At 41.3% G+C, this 12706-nt stretch overlaps 1 protein-coding gene across 2 annotated transcripts in view; it reads left to right on the forward strand.

The window, feature by feature from the left end:
* Positions 1-12248, forward strand: part of fam49bb (family with sequence similarity 49 member Bb) — a 32130-nt gene extending 19882 nt beyond the window's left edge. For both annotated transcript variants that reach the window (XM_079660986.1, XM_079660985.1), the window contains 7 exons: positions 3207-3346; positions 4940-5017; positions 7444-7560; positions 7645-7724; positions 7814-7940; positions 8576-8646; positions 11483-12248. In XM_079660986.1, the coding sequence (XP_079517112.1) occupies positions 3207-3346; positions 4940-5017; positions 7444-7560; positions 7645-7724; positions 7814-7940; positions 8576-8646; positions 11483-11546 (677 nt within the window). In that variant the 3' untranslated portion in view covers positions 11547-12248. The remainder of the gene's footprint in view (positions 1-3206; positions 3347-4939; positions 5018-7443; positions 7561-7644; positions 7725-7813; positions 7941-8575; positions 8647-11482) is intronic.
* The last annotated feature ends 458 nt before the right edge of the window (positions 12249-12706 follow it).

The following is a 12706-nucleotide window of genomic DNA, read 5'->3' on the forward strand; positions in this document are numbered from 1 at the left end:
GCATGTATACAAAGGGGGAGGAGGGAGTAGGCTTACTGCTCCCTGATCTTCTTATGACCCTGAGGCTGAAGGCGACAGGGGGGGGGGGCTGGAGCCGCCATGCCTCGACGTCCTCAACCCCGTAATCTCAGTGGCGGTGGTGAAGGTAGTCAATGGGGGGGGTGGCAGACGCCTGGCCCTCGGAGGCTGTTATGTAACGAAGTAGGCCACCTCCCCGCCTCGCCGCTGCTCCATTTCTCTGCCTCGGCTCCAGGGGCCGTGGTGGCCCCCGCAGACGGCTGTCCTGCCTGATCTGCGTAAAGCTGAAAGTCTTTTACTACAGGCTGGTGGATCCGCAGAGAGCCACTACCAAGGAGCAAAGATATTATGGAGGGAATATTATGCAATTATCTTGTGTTTGACATATTTCTCCTGCCCCAAATACTAGTTATTGCCTCGAGGCGCAAATTGTGACTCAAATGTAACATTGTATACAGAATAATATACATTTTCTTCTATTCCACTACATAAAATCCAAGCTTGTATTCTAATTGCTTGTTTAGTGAGTCAAAGTTGTAAACAACCTTCAGTATCTTTTTACACAAACTGTTAAGAATGGAATAGCTACAAAATCATCACATTTGAAAAGCTGATGCATTCTTTTCCTGATAAATCATTTTGGCCTTAGCACATGGAGGGAAAGATTAGCACGCTCCAACTGCTGGTTCTTAGACTGACATCGATCTTTGACATGCATTTATAATTGCTGACAGAAAAACATGTAGGCCTACCTAGGATTTAAAGGTATATTTTTGCATATTTTGTCTGAATGCTACTACTTCTTGCAGGCATTGACACCTAAGTCTGTCTCTTAAGTTAACATTGCTTGCATAAAATCTTTCATTTTCCAGCTACAGATCTGCCTAGAAGCCATGGTGATATTTTCTTTACTTACTTTGACAAAAGAAACCCCACAATAACATTTTAGCCTGATGAGTGAAACCACACCAGTTACATAAGGGACAGTTTTCTCCTGCTCTACTGACTACTTCTGGCATTCACGGCAATTCAATAACACTACTAAAGCTACTCGTTTTCTAGTTAAAGACCTGCTACTAATTATCAAGACTATAGGTTTGTTATTGTCACACTGTAGACCAGACTAAACTCCCGCCATTCCCTGACCCGCCCCTCTCTACATGCCCTGCCATGACCTAATGAGATCAGACAGCCCCGACTTCCCGGCATTCTAGAGTGTCTCATTTCTGAGGGCCTGAAAGCAGCTCCGACTGAACTTCTGTTTTGACTGGGACCTAGAGGGCGGGGTTAAAAAAAAAAGCACCACCAAGGCCATTTTTAATCAGCCTCATTGCTGCGAACGCTGGCCCAAACATATGGGAGTCATTACGGCACGGCAAACACGCTCAATTTACTGCCCTGCCAGCGCTGTCCGTCTCCTGGAAGTCCCCACTCGATTATCCGAAGTACACCGCCATCTGAATCGGCCCTTTTTCTAGGTTATGTTGACAATGCTCATCGTCATATGTAATCAAGAAGAATTATAAAGTACACTTCCAGTAAATGTATCCAAAGCGCTCATTTGGTAGCCTCATCCCTTCAGATGTCGAGCTCCTCTGGGTTATGTCATTATTGAAGCCTCTGTTCAGCGTCTAGACTGGATTCTGCATCTATAAATACAAATTCCCTCTGGGCTTTAAAGATTTTTTTTCTATTTTTTTCAAACTGTGTGGTTGAGCATGACATATTTGTTTGATAATACTCCTTGTTTGGAAGTTCTTCACTACATTTCACCTAATCTTTTCCTCGTTTCCCTGTCGGCGCATGCTTAATGATGGCTCTGTTTTCTGGGGGTATGGTATGTCCAGGCATGGCACAGGCTTTGTATTTACTTACTGTCAAAACAATGACTGTAATCCTCCTTGAATGAAACCCCGTGCCCCCCATCCCCCACATTTCATGCCGATGAGATAATTAGTCCCATGTCTCATCTGCATCTGAGCAGGAAAGCCTCTCGGCCCGCCCCCTTTACCCACACTCTGCCCCACCCCCCCCTCCCCCAGGATGGCACTGGGCCCTGGGCAGTTTGGGCACCATGACTGCTTCCCCCCCCCTTACATTATCTGTCGGAGGCCTAATCAGGAGGCTTCAGCCGGCTGACACTGTTCACATATCTCACCGTGTTATCGGTTCTGTTAGTTATTGTTCTCTGGCCTCATCCATCACACATGCAGGAGCAGTATTCTCTGTTGCTCTTCCTGAATTGTCCATAAATACAACTTTCCATATCCAGATGTAGGGGTCTTAGTAAGCAAGAGGGTCCACATTTGGCATAGAAGTCATTTTGGCCTGTATAAATAAACCCAACTGTACATATGATAATCAGGAGACCTTGATTAACAGCAGCTTTAGTCTTTATGATGGGATGTGTTTTCTGGCTTGTTAAGATCAAGTGCAACACATGAAATACCAAATTGATTTGACCGCATTGGGGAAGCAACTAACGATCAATAATATTATTGTTTTATTCTTAAAATGTACCTTTGTCATTTAATCAAGAAAATAGAAAGATATGGTACAAAATCTGAAATTTGAAGCTATACATTTTAAATGAATGTAAAACAGAGGAAGGTAGCAGAATCTTCACACTTGAGAGGCTGGAACCATCAGATATTTGACATGATAAATGAAATAACTTTGTTTTGCAAGTTCATTTTCTTTATATGATTATCAACTAAAACATATTTTAATTTGGACTGTTCTTACGACAAAACACTACATTTGGATAAGGTTTTTTCACATTCATAGACAATCAATGAATGAGAAAAGAATGCATGATGAAAAGAAGTGATACAGCCCTGTAATGTTATTCAATTGATTTAGTGACCAACTGTACAGCAGGTTATATCTGAACACGCATCACAAAATCTCATGCTATATGCAGTACTCCTCTTCCTTATGACCTTTTTAACATGTAGAGCTGTAAACTTGGTGCTTGGATCACCAAAAAAGACGGAAAGTGGATATGATTCAGCAGCTATAGTGTCCCGAAAGACTTTAACAGCCACTGTCTCTAGGTTAAACATTCACAAAGTGTCCTCACAGAATGAATCAAAGCTCATCATATGCATTTTCCACAGGAAGGCTGATGTTTTTGTTGCCGCCCCCTGACAGCGCTGAAACCTCTAACACCGACATTTTTTACACAGAGGCGGCGCTGCACAGTCTTCTGGGAGCTCTGACCAGCGAGACTTACGACGACCCCACTCAGCACCTGGAGCGGGAGCAGGCGCTGGCCAAGCAGTTCGCCGAGATCCTGCACTTCACACTGCGCTTTGACGAGCTTAAAGTACGACCTTTCTCCCACAGATCCCATGTATCAGTTTCTCAATTTGTACACCTCCAACTCACCTTTTAAGATGTTGATTTTAAACTCTGCACTTTATTCCTCTGATACAAACCAGAGCTCTTCGCTGCCCTACACAAATTGATTTTTAGCCCTGCATTTTTAAACGGCAGCCAGTGACTGCGTGATTAGCATTTAATTAGATTCCTGATACTGCTTGGCTGTTTAGAATACAGTGGATGTCAGTGAAATGGCTAATGAGGGCTATAGCGGGAAAGAAAAGGTCTGCTAATTGTCGTTATCCTGACTTCAGACCTGCATATAGTAGCAGGTTTTAGGAAATGATGGAGGATGAAACTCCAAGAAGTTGAATTAAGAAAATGTTCAAAGATTTAAGAGCTGAATCAAGATTTGGCCTTTCATTTAATTGTTTTAATCTGACTTCTGTTGGTATTAAGTTTTTTTTTTTTCAATGACAGTTGTTTTGCTATGTTGATGAACTGGTAGTGATAGGAGGTATTGTTCTTATTTTTGTTAACTGTTTCTTCGAGTAATTTATGTTACATTTCATGCACTTTATAAATGAAGTTTGATTGATTAATTGAAGGCATAAATGGCAACCCAGAAAACACCAGAAATGGAGCGCTGGTATTGGCCGATGCAGTTTTCAAAAACATAATTTTGTGAGCACTTATCTTGTTAGACAAGTGGGTGAACTGGTTCCCATTCACCCCTCGCCTTCCTTAAAAAAAACGTAACACGCCCTGTCACCCCCAGGCGATTTTCAGCGACGTCCCAATTAGTGCCCACTACCCAGACTGGCAAGATAAAAAAACATGAAGGTAGGGGGTGCAAGGTGGCATGCCAGGCCTATTCATCAATCTTTCACACCCATACACGGGCTTCTGACCTAGTTAAAGTGTCTGTGCGGCAGGCAGCCCCCCCCCTCAGCAGCCTGTCTCTCCTGGTGCACACAGTGGACACAGACTGAGTACCAGCCTATTGTAGCAGGATTAGCATGCTGCCAGTGAAGCTCTGACTGTGACAGGCTCATACAGGAATGAGGATAATTACCACATGATGAGCTCTCACTGGTGCTGACGTTTGAAAGGCGCTTTCTGGTTGGCTTCCGTTTGAGGGGGTCACTTTTTTAGCTTCCCGGTAAAACCAGACGATTCATATTTTTGGCCTTTATCTTGGTCTGTACGTTTGAATTATATCAGAGTAAGCTTTGTCCATTCTCCCCTTAATGAGACCCTTTATACCTTTTTTGTCAGCTCTATAATTGTTGACCCGACTGTTAAATAACCAAATAGTTCCTGACAGGATGAGCGGGGATGTAAAGGGGGATGAGTGTCAGAGGATACAAATCCAGTTCAGCAAATAAAACTGTAATTGTATCCATGTTCTTTTCATGTCATTCCCCCCCAAAGTTAAGTTTCTGCCTTGTTGGCTAAAACATTGTGTCGTGATGATGGTGTGTTTGATCCAGAAGTGAATTTCCAGGTGCAGGCGGTGCCACCTACAGACAAACTCTCCCCCCTTAGTCTCTTTATCTCCCTATTAAGATGCTTTTCTGTTGTTTTTCTTTATCAGATGACAAATCCTGCCATTCAGAATGACTTCAGCTACTATAGGAGAACTCTGAGTCGAATGCGAATCAACAACGTACCGGTGAGCACACTCTGTCCCTCTCTAATCAATGTTTAGGTTACACTGGGTCACTACTTGTGGTGATTTGGATGAAAGGAGCACAAAGAGAAAGCATATTTTCCTGACTCCCCTTCTGATCCTTTTATATCTTTTCATTTCATTAATGTGCAGAATGTTTGAAAAGAAACTCAAATAAAATATTAAATAATGGCACCATTGGCATAAGCTATCAGAGGGTTATTTAAATAGAAAAATGTGTTTCTATTCCTATAAAAGTTGCCATGGAGCTGGCCCTGATCGAATGCAAAAATGTGCGCCATCATGATTACTCTATTCTCCGACCTGATTCAAAGCCATCAGTTCCCATTATAATCTCCGCTCAGTAAGGCAGGAGTGATGGATGAAGTTTGCAAACTGTTAGAGCCCCCATGAGTCGGAGGGGAGTGCGGCAGGAAGCGTCGCGCTACATGAACCTGAGCCCCACGGGGAGTGTCAGCCAGTTTGAAGCACAAAGTGTTGGGCAGCAGCGCGTGGCGGCAGAAACTGATCCCAAATCAGTAGCTCGAGCCCAATCCCTCCAGAGATGAAACGCCTAACTGCAGGTCAATGTGGAGTCTGTGCAGTAGACATCCTGTCACAAGAGGATTTAAATTGAGATTTCCCAACATGGATCCATGTAGCGCTGATGATGACAAAGGTGTCCAATCAATGTGATATAAGCTTGTCCATATGGCTTTATGTTATCTAAAAAAACAAACAAAGTCTCTTTGAGTTGCAACCTAAAAGTGTGCCAGTGTACCTTTTTGTAGGTTATCTGTGGAGCCACTAAAGCTCACTCCATACTAAAGTGTTCCTGTATTCATAGCAGACAATAGTTTTCATATGAAATTCTAAGGACACATGCCCTCCTATATCATGCGCGCTGCACTCCACTAGATATACATCTTTATTCAGCAGCTTCAAGGGCATGTAGAGATCGTTTTAAAGCAGGAAAGTGGAGATTTGTGTTTCCGTGCGCGCACAATGAGCTGCTCTTAGTTTTGACCGGCTGACAGGAGGTTTTATTCTCCAAAGCAGAATGTGCCATTAGGCAAATGGGCCCAGACAAGTTGTCGTTAGGACCTGTCAGACGCTCGGGAGGCCGTCCTCTCACACAGCAGCGTTTTAGTCAGCGCTCAGGCAACTGAATCATTCCGACGTCTGAGATGAAACACATCTGTCCCCGCGGTAACGGAGTCTTTGAGCTCATATGTCATCATTTGTTAAAACATGAATCGGTTTGAGATTTTGGGGAGATTATTCATATTCTGTCAGCGTTTTTATAAAAAAACGAATAAATGCAGGACACAATGTTATGATTTAAATATGCGGACACATTTAGAACAGGCTGTTCAAGAGACACGACGTTCTTTGTGATATATCCTCCAGGTGTTTTTTTTATGTCTCGCTCAGACTGAAACTATAAAGCAGCAGGACTTGTTAGTCAGCTGGGAAACCGGGGGGGGGCAGAAGGGCTCGGTGAGCAGGTTCATATCAGTGTTTCTCACTTTAATTCAATTCCTTTTAATGTGCAACTCATTGCAGCTGCATGACAACAATGAAAAAAACATCTAATATTTCCAGACAACATTTTATGTTTCGTGCTTTCTTAAGAGTTGAAACCTCTTAAGCAAACATAACATAAAACGAGTTAATTATGGGTTTTAATAACATTATTTTAATTTCACAGTAAAGAGCAGCAGCTTTTTGAAGAAAGGCTTTTAAGAGCAGTTTAGATGTGTCACTCATCTGTCTCATGAAAAGACATTATAGTTCTGTAAACATATCGGACTCCTGAGACACCCATGATCATTATCTTTCCTTTGTTTACCGGGACAAGTGTAATCTCATTTACCGCAACGAGTAACCGAAATAAAATTGGTTGTCCATAACATTAACTAGACATTAAACAGCATGATGGATTGTCACAGGAAACAGAGAGACACTGATCCAGCTTTTGTTTATCTGCGAAGAAGGACGTGGATTAATATCACATGCAACGCTAAAACAGAAGGGAACAACATACTGTAAGAAGTGTTGTGTGGACTGGTCTGGATTGATTACTACTTCAATTCAGATCTGGAGCACGGCCCAGCTGCATTTGTCAGAGGTAATAAGAAAATGAACAAACAATTCACTTCAATGCCGATTCCCTTTTTCCCTTTATGCTTCCTACAAAGCTTTCTCGGCTATTTTCGTCCATCGAATGTTTTATATTCGGAGAAGAAACCTTGTGACGTCTACTATCCCTTCAGATCATCAGGAGAATGTGTTATGCATTGTTTTTGGGGTGAACAGTCCTCATGGGTGCCAGGATCTCTGCTCTGTAGCTGCCCCTGACCTTTGACCTCAAGAGAATGATTGATTGAATTTCAAAATATAATGTCATTATTTCTATTGATTTTCAGGCGGAATGTGAGAATGAGGTCAACAATGAACTGGCTAATCGGATATCTCTGTTCTACGCCGATGCCACGCCCATGCTGAAAGCTTTAAGTGACGGCACAACAAAGTTTGTATCAGAGGTAAGAATGACGGTACCAAAAACTGTGAACACTTAACAGATATTCTGAAAGCATGCCGTCATTTATTTTTCCATCTCGTTACAGAATAAGAACCTGCCCATCGAGAACACGACAGACTGCCTAAGCACGATGGCCACTGTGTGTAAAGTCATGTTGGAAACGCCGTGAGTGACTTCCTGTGTTAGTAAGACCCTCTTCAGTTCCTCTACTTCATAGGGTTCATTCGTCTGACCCTTCCTCCGTTTCCTTTCAGGGAGTACCGCAGCCGGTTCGCCAGTGAGGAGACGGTGTCTTTCTGCCTCCGGGTGATGGTGGGGGTCATCATCCTGTACGACTACGTCCATCCTGTTGGAGCTTTCGCAAAGTCGTCCAAAATCGATGTGAGTAAAGCCATGTGTCGTGGTGGGATAAGGATTCAGATCTTTTACTGAAGTGATAAAAACCTGACATGAAAATACTCCACTGCAAGTCAAAGTCCTGCATTTAAGACACCAAGTACAGTACACGTATATTTACGTTTTCTCAGCAAAATGTACTTAAAGTATAAAAAGTAATACAATTCCCTGTCAATGTTTACCTATTATATACGATGCTTTGGATACATTTCACTATTGCATTAATATGTTTGTTGCCTTTTATACCATATTCTTTCCTTGATATAAACATTATGCATCATATTCGTACTCTAAAAATCAAAGTCCTGTTATACACCCCTGTTTTTTCTTAAGCTGATCTAAGAGGCTATTAAAGTGTTTTTTTGTAAGATATAGGATCATTTTCTCATCCCATAAAGGATGAGAAAAAGGATTTCCTTATGCCTTTTTAAAGTTCATCACAATAAATAAAATTTAAAATAGTATTAGAAGTTACTGCTGTCAGATACACAAAGTGGAGTTTAGTGGAGGTGGAGTATAAAAAGTGGCAATGAAAAAGATTTAAGCGCTTTGAATTTGTACTCCACTGACCCACTTCACAGCGTGCTATATGAAGCTAACAGAGTGTTTCCTGTCCGCAGATGAAAGGCTGCATCAAAGTCCTCAAAGATCAGCCTCCGAACAGCGTGGAAGGCCTCCTCAACGCTCTCAGGTGAGCTACCGGTGGAACCTAATTGAGTTTTTCTCCCTACAGCCCAGCGTGAAATGGGATTGTAGCTCCAGTTCTTGGATTTCATTGTAAAAAAAGAGAGGGCTGTGAAGTGAAAGATATCGGTGCCTGTTCATGAGCAGCGGATGCCTCCCCCCAGTGACTCACAGTCCAGCGGGGTCAGCTGTGAGCTTTGTGATCCGGGTTGGGTGTGGAAGCCTCTCCAGAATGCCCGATTGCCTCTGACACCTCGTCCCCCCTCACAGTCTCCCAAATGTTTTTTAGCCGCCCCGCCTAAAGCCCACAGCTGCTCCAGATGATGGGGCCGTTACCGTGGTGACCTCACATCTGTACCGGGGCCCGAGGCTCTGCGGCACTTCCCGGTCACATGGAGTCAGACTTTGTTTTGGTGGTTTTATCTCTGATCTGACAGAGGATGACAAACATATTGTAGTTGAATGGAATTGTGAAAGTAATTGGAAAGTATATTTATTCAAGCACTGTACATGAATACATATAAATCTAACTTTGAGGTACTTTTTCTTTCTACTTTACCCTTCTACTCCACTACATGTTATGGTAAAATATTGTATTTTTTACTCTTCATGGTGGATACTACTTTTTTTGTTCTGGATTCAAACATTGTTTCCTTTCATTTTTGGCTGGTTCAGAAAGAAAAGTGGCTATTTTTGGCCCCACTTTTATGTGTTGAGTCTGAGTGGTTAAAATGTACAACTAAAACAGATGTCCCATTTCCCCGTTAATTTAAGTAACGCAATGTGCAAAAAGGTCTAAAGATCCAAACATATTAATAAATGTGGAAAGCATATGGTATTATTTTCTTACATCCTCTGCCATAAGACCTCATCAGATTTGTCTCGTAACCCTTTGGAGGTGTCCAACCCCTGGCTTTGGAACCCACGGACTAATCTTATTAACTATACAGAATAAGTTGAAAAACTAGCTTCTGGTGCTGCACCGATTCATCCAGAAATCATTAAGTTGATCATTAGACTTTATTAGCAACTTCTTTGATAATTCAAATGTTGTACAGCCATTTTAAAGGAAAACTAGAAAATATTTGTTGGAAGCTTCCTCTCAGATGTGAAGACTCAAAGCTTTTCCTTCTCAGCGATGAAAGTTAACCGAGAATCATTTTGGATGTTGACTGGTCCTTTTCTTTGAAGACGTCACATTGGGCTCTTGGGAATTATTACAGACCGTTTTCACTTTGATCTTTTGACATTTAATTGACAAAAGATAATAATTATTTTCATTACAGATTGCTTTGCTGATTATTTCCTCTATTAAATGTGTTAGTTGCAGCCTTATTAGCTCCACTTAGTAATGACAGTGAAATTCTGCTTCAACATTAACCTACAGTATCAGTATTACCAATTCAATAATGTGAGGCATATTTTCTGCCAAACGTGTGCTTTTGATGCTTAAACGTTTTATTTTCCTAAATGTCTTCACATTACTACATTTGTAACTTTCCTCTTGAAGGTCACCTATTTAGACCTCCAGAAAAACGCGGGCAAAAATCCTTGATTATGCGATTAAACATGCGGGGGTTTTATGTGATTTTATGCGGTGAAATTGCGAAATATGCGTAAATATGCGGGGGAAAAGAATAACAATTTTTTTAAATATTGGGCTGTCTTATTTATTCTCTCTCACACACAACCTGCCACTAACGTTAAACCCCTTTACTATTCAATTAAACACATTCAATGTTTATTTATTGTAAAAGCAATTGGGCTATTTATCACACACACACTTCTCCGCCTCATTCTGTTTTCATTTACTCGTTCGTTATCTGACCAGCTTCAATCTTGTAGGCTACTCACTTCGTTTCTTGTAGCCCTCGAAAGGGTTTTGGATGTTGATGCTCACCGTCGATTTTCTCTTATGCTCCAACCAATATACAGTCTTTGGCTCCAACACACAGTTGCACGGGGTGCAGAATAGTTTCCCCCCACTTTTTGCCCGGTCTTTAGTAGAAATGTTCGTCGGTAAATGAGATGGATTAGATTTTTTCATCTTGGTGTTTTCTCTATCGTGTGAGCTCCACACGTTCACTCTATACACTGTTGTTTACATTCTGTGATGCGCGAGCTGATGACGTCAAGACGAGTTAACTTTTTTTTCTTCTCAACTTTGTGTGGAAAAATGCGGAGATTATGCGGCCTTTTGATAAATATGCGGCCTTTTAAAAAATCTGCGCCACTTTGCTGATTATGCGGGAAATTCTGCGATCGCAGAATCGCGTTTTTCTGGAGGGTCTACCTATTATGCAAAATCCACTTTTTCTTTTATACATACAAATGTGTATCCTCTGTGTTAAGAGATCCATAACGTTTCAGGAACATGTATTATCCCTCTCTTTGTCCTGATCCATTGATATAAAAACCTGTCTGAGAATGAGCTGATCAGATGTTGGCCACTTTGTGATGTCACAATGTTTTTCTGGGTTAACCAATAACCAACCAAGGTAACACCCGCCCACCTTATCACCTGCATCTCCTCCTAGAGCACCATTGTGTTTTAACCAATCATCTTGCAGAGGGGCGTGGCCAGTAGCAGCTCATTTGCATTTAAAGCTACAGACACAGAATCAGCACTTTTAAAACAAGGCTGAAACAGAGGGGTTTATGGCATGCTACAATGCATGATCTGTTTGGTATTTTGAGCCAAACACTTCAAAGACATGTTTTGTATACATGTATATCTGATACCTATAATATATTAATGAGAAAGACTATTATAAGGGATATGATCTGTATACCACTGCGGGAAGAAGTGAACTGGTCACTGAGTCTTATTTTCTCCCCTGTAGGTACACAACCAAGCATCTGAATGATGAATCAACCAACAAGACTATCAAGAGCATGCTGCAGTAGACTTGGCTGCTCCTACTGCTTGCCTCACACCCTGCTGGGGGGAGACGCCACTCTCCTGACTGATGTCGGTGCACAGAATGTTTTTTTTCTTCTTTCTTTTGTTGCTTTTTTTTATTTTATAACGGAAAAAGAGCTACAGCTCCGCCCTCTTTTATAATGCAAAATGCTACTGCCATTATGAACGTCTTTTTCTGTGCCAAAAAGATGTAATGTTTTCGACAAAAGGCCATGTGACGATGGCAGCTAATGAAAGCATTGTGGATCCTCTGGTGTTTTAACCTTGTTTTTCCCAATATAAGGGACGGGAGTGCTTTGACTTGAAATTTTAAAAGAGAGAGAGATATATAGAGAAGTATATATTATTTTTGTTTGATTCGTTATTTAATATTACAACCTCTGCATGATGAAAAAAATGTATTTTCCTTCTATTTAAAAGAAACTAATGGTTCAGTTAAATTTGTCTGCTCTATTGTGCATTATGTTCTTGAAATGGTACTTGTCTAAATGAGATTTAAGAGTACAGCTTTTATATTTTTTATAGGTTTTAATTTGTGCAAATGTCTTTTTTTCATAGTTGTGTTGTATTTTTCATTTCAAAACTTTAAACTGTGATGTGTGCAAATTTAAAATTGGGAGTCTGTACTGTAATTGGACAGTATGTTGTGGCTGGAGAAATAAAAGGAGAACTCTTGTTTTCTACTACCCACCTCGTCAGGTTTCATCTCTTATCTCATACCGTCGTCTCCGGATAGCTGAGAGGAAGTTTGGTCGCAAAGGTTTTACTTTTTTTCCCATGTGAACAGCGGTGAAATACAGCTTCTCATGCTCAACCACTAGACAGGCAGTGAGAAAGAACATTTTGATTAAATACACACAATGACACACACCAAGGCAGTTTATTTCCCCCCCCTGCCATGTTAACTGTCACTCATTTCAGCTGGGTACAGCCTATTTTCCATCAATGTTCGGGTGAGCTTTTGCACCCAAGTGGCATGTTTACTCTAAGATTTCTGGGGGATGCAACTATGGCAGGCGGGTTGCTGAAATTGCTTGAAATGTGATCTCAATTACATTAATAAAAATACATATTTTTTTCCTTGAACATAACTCCTTTTCTAAATTATTTTTCAGCCTACTAAACCTTTGTTTTTCTCTTCAGT

Source organism: Notothenia rossii (assembly GCF_949606895.1).
Source record: "Notothenia rossii genome assembly, chromosome: 12".
Classification (NCBI taxonomy): Eukaryota; Metazoa; Chordata; class Actinopteri; order Perciformes; family Nototheniidae; genus Notothenia; species Notothenia rossii.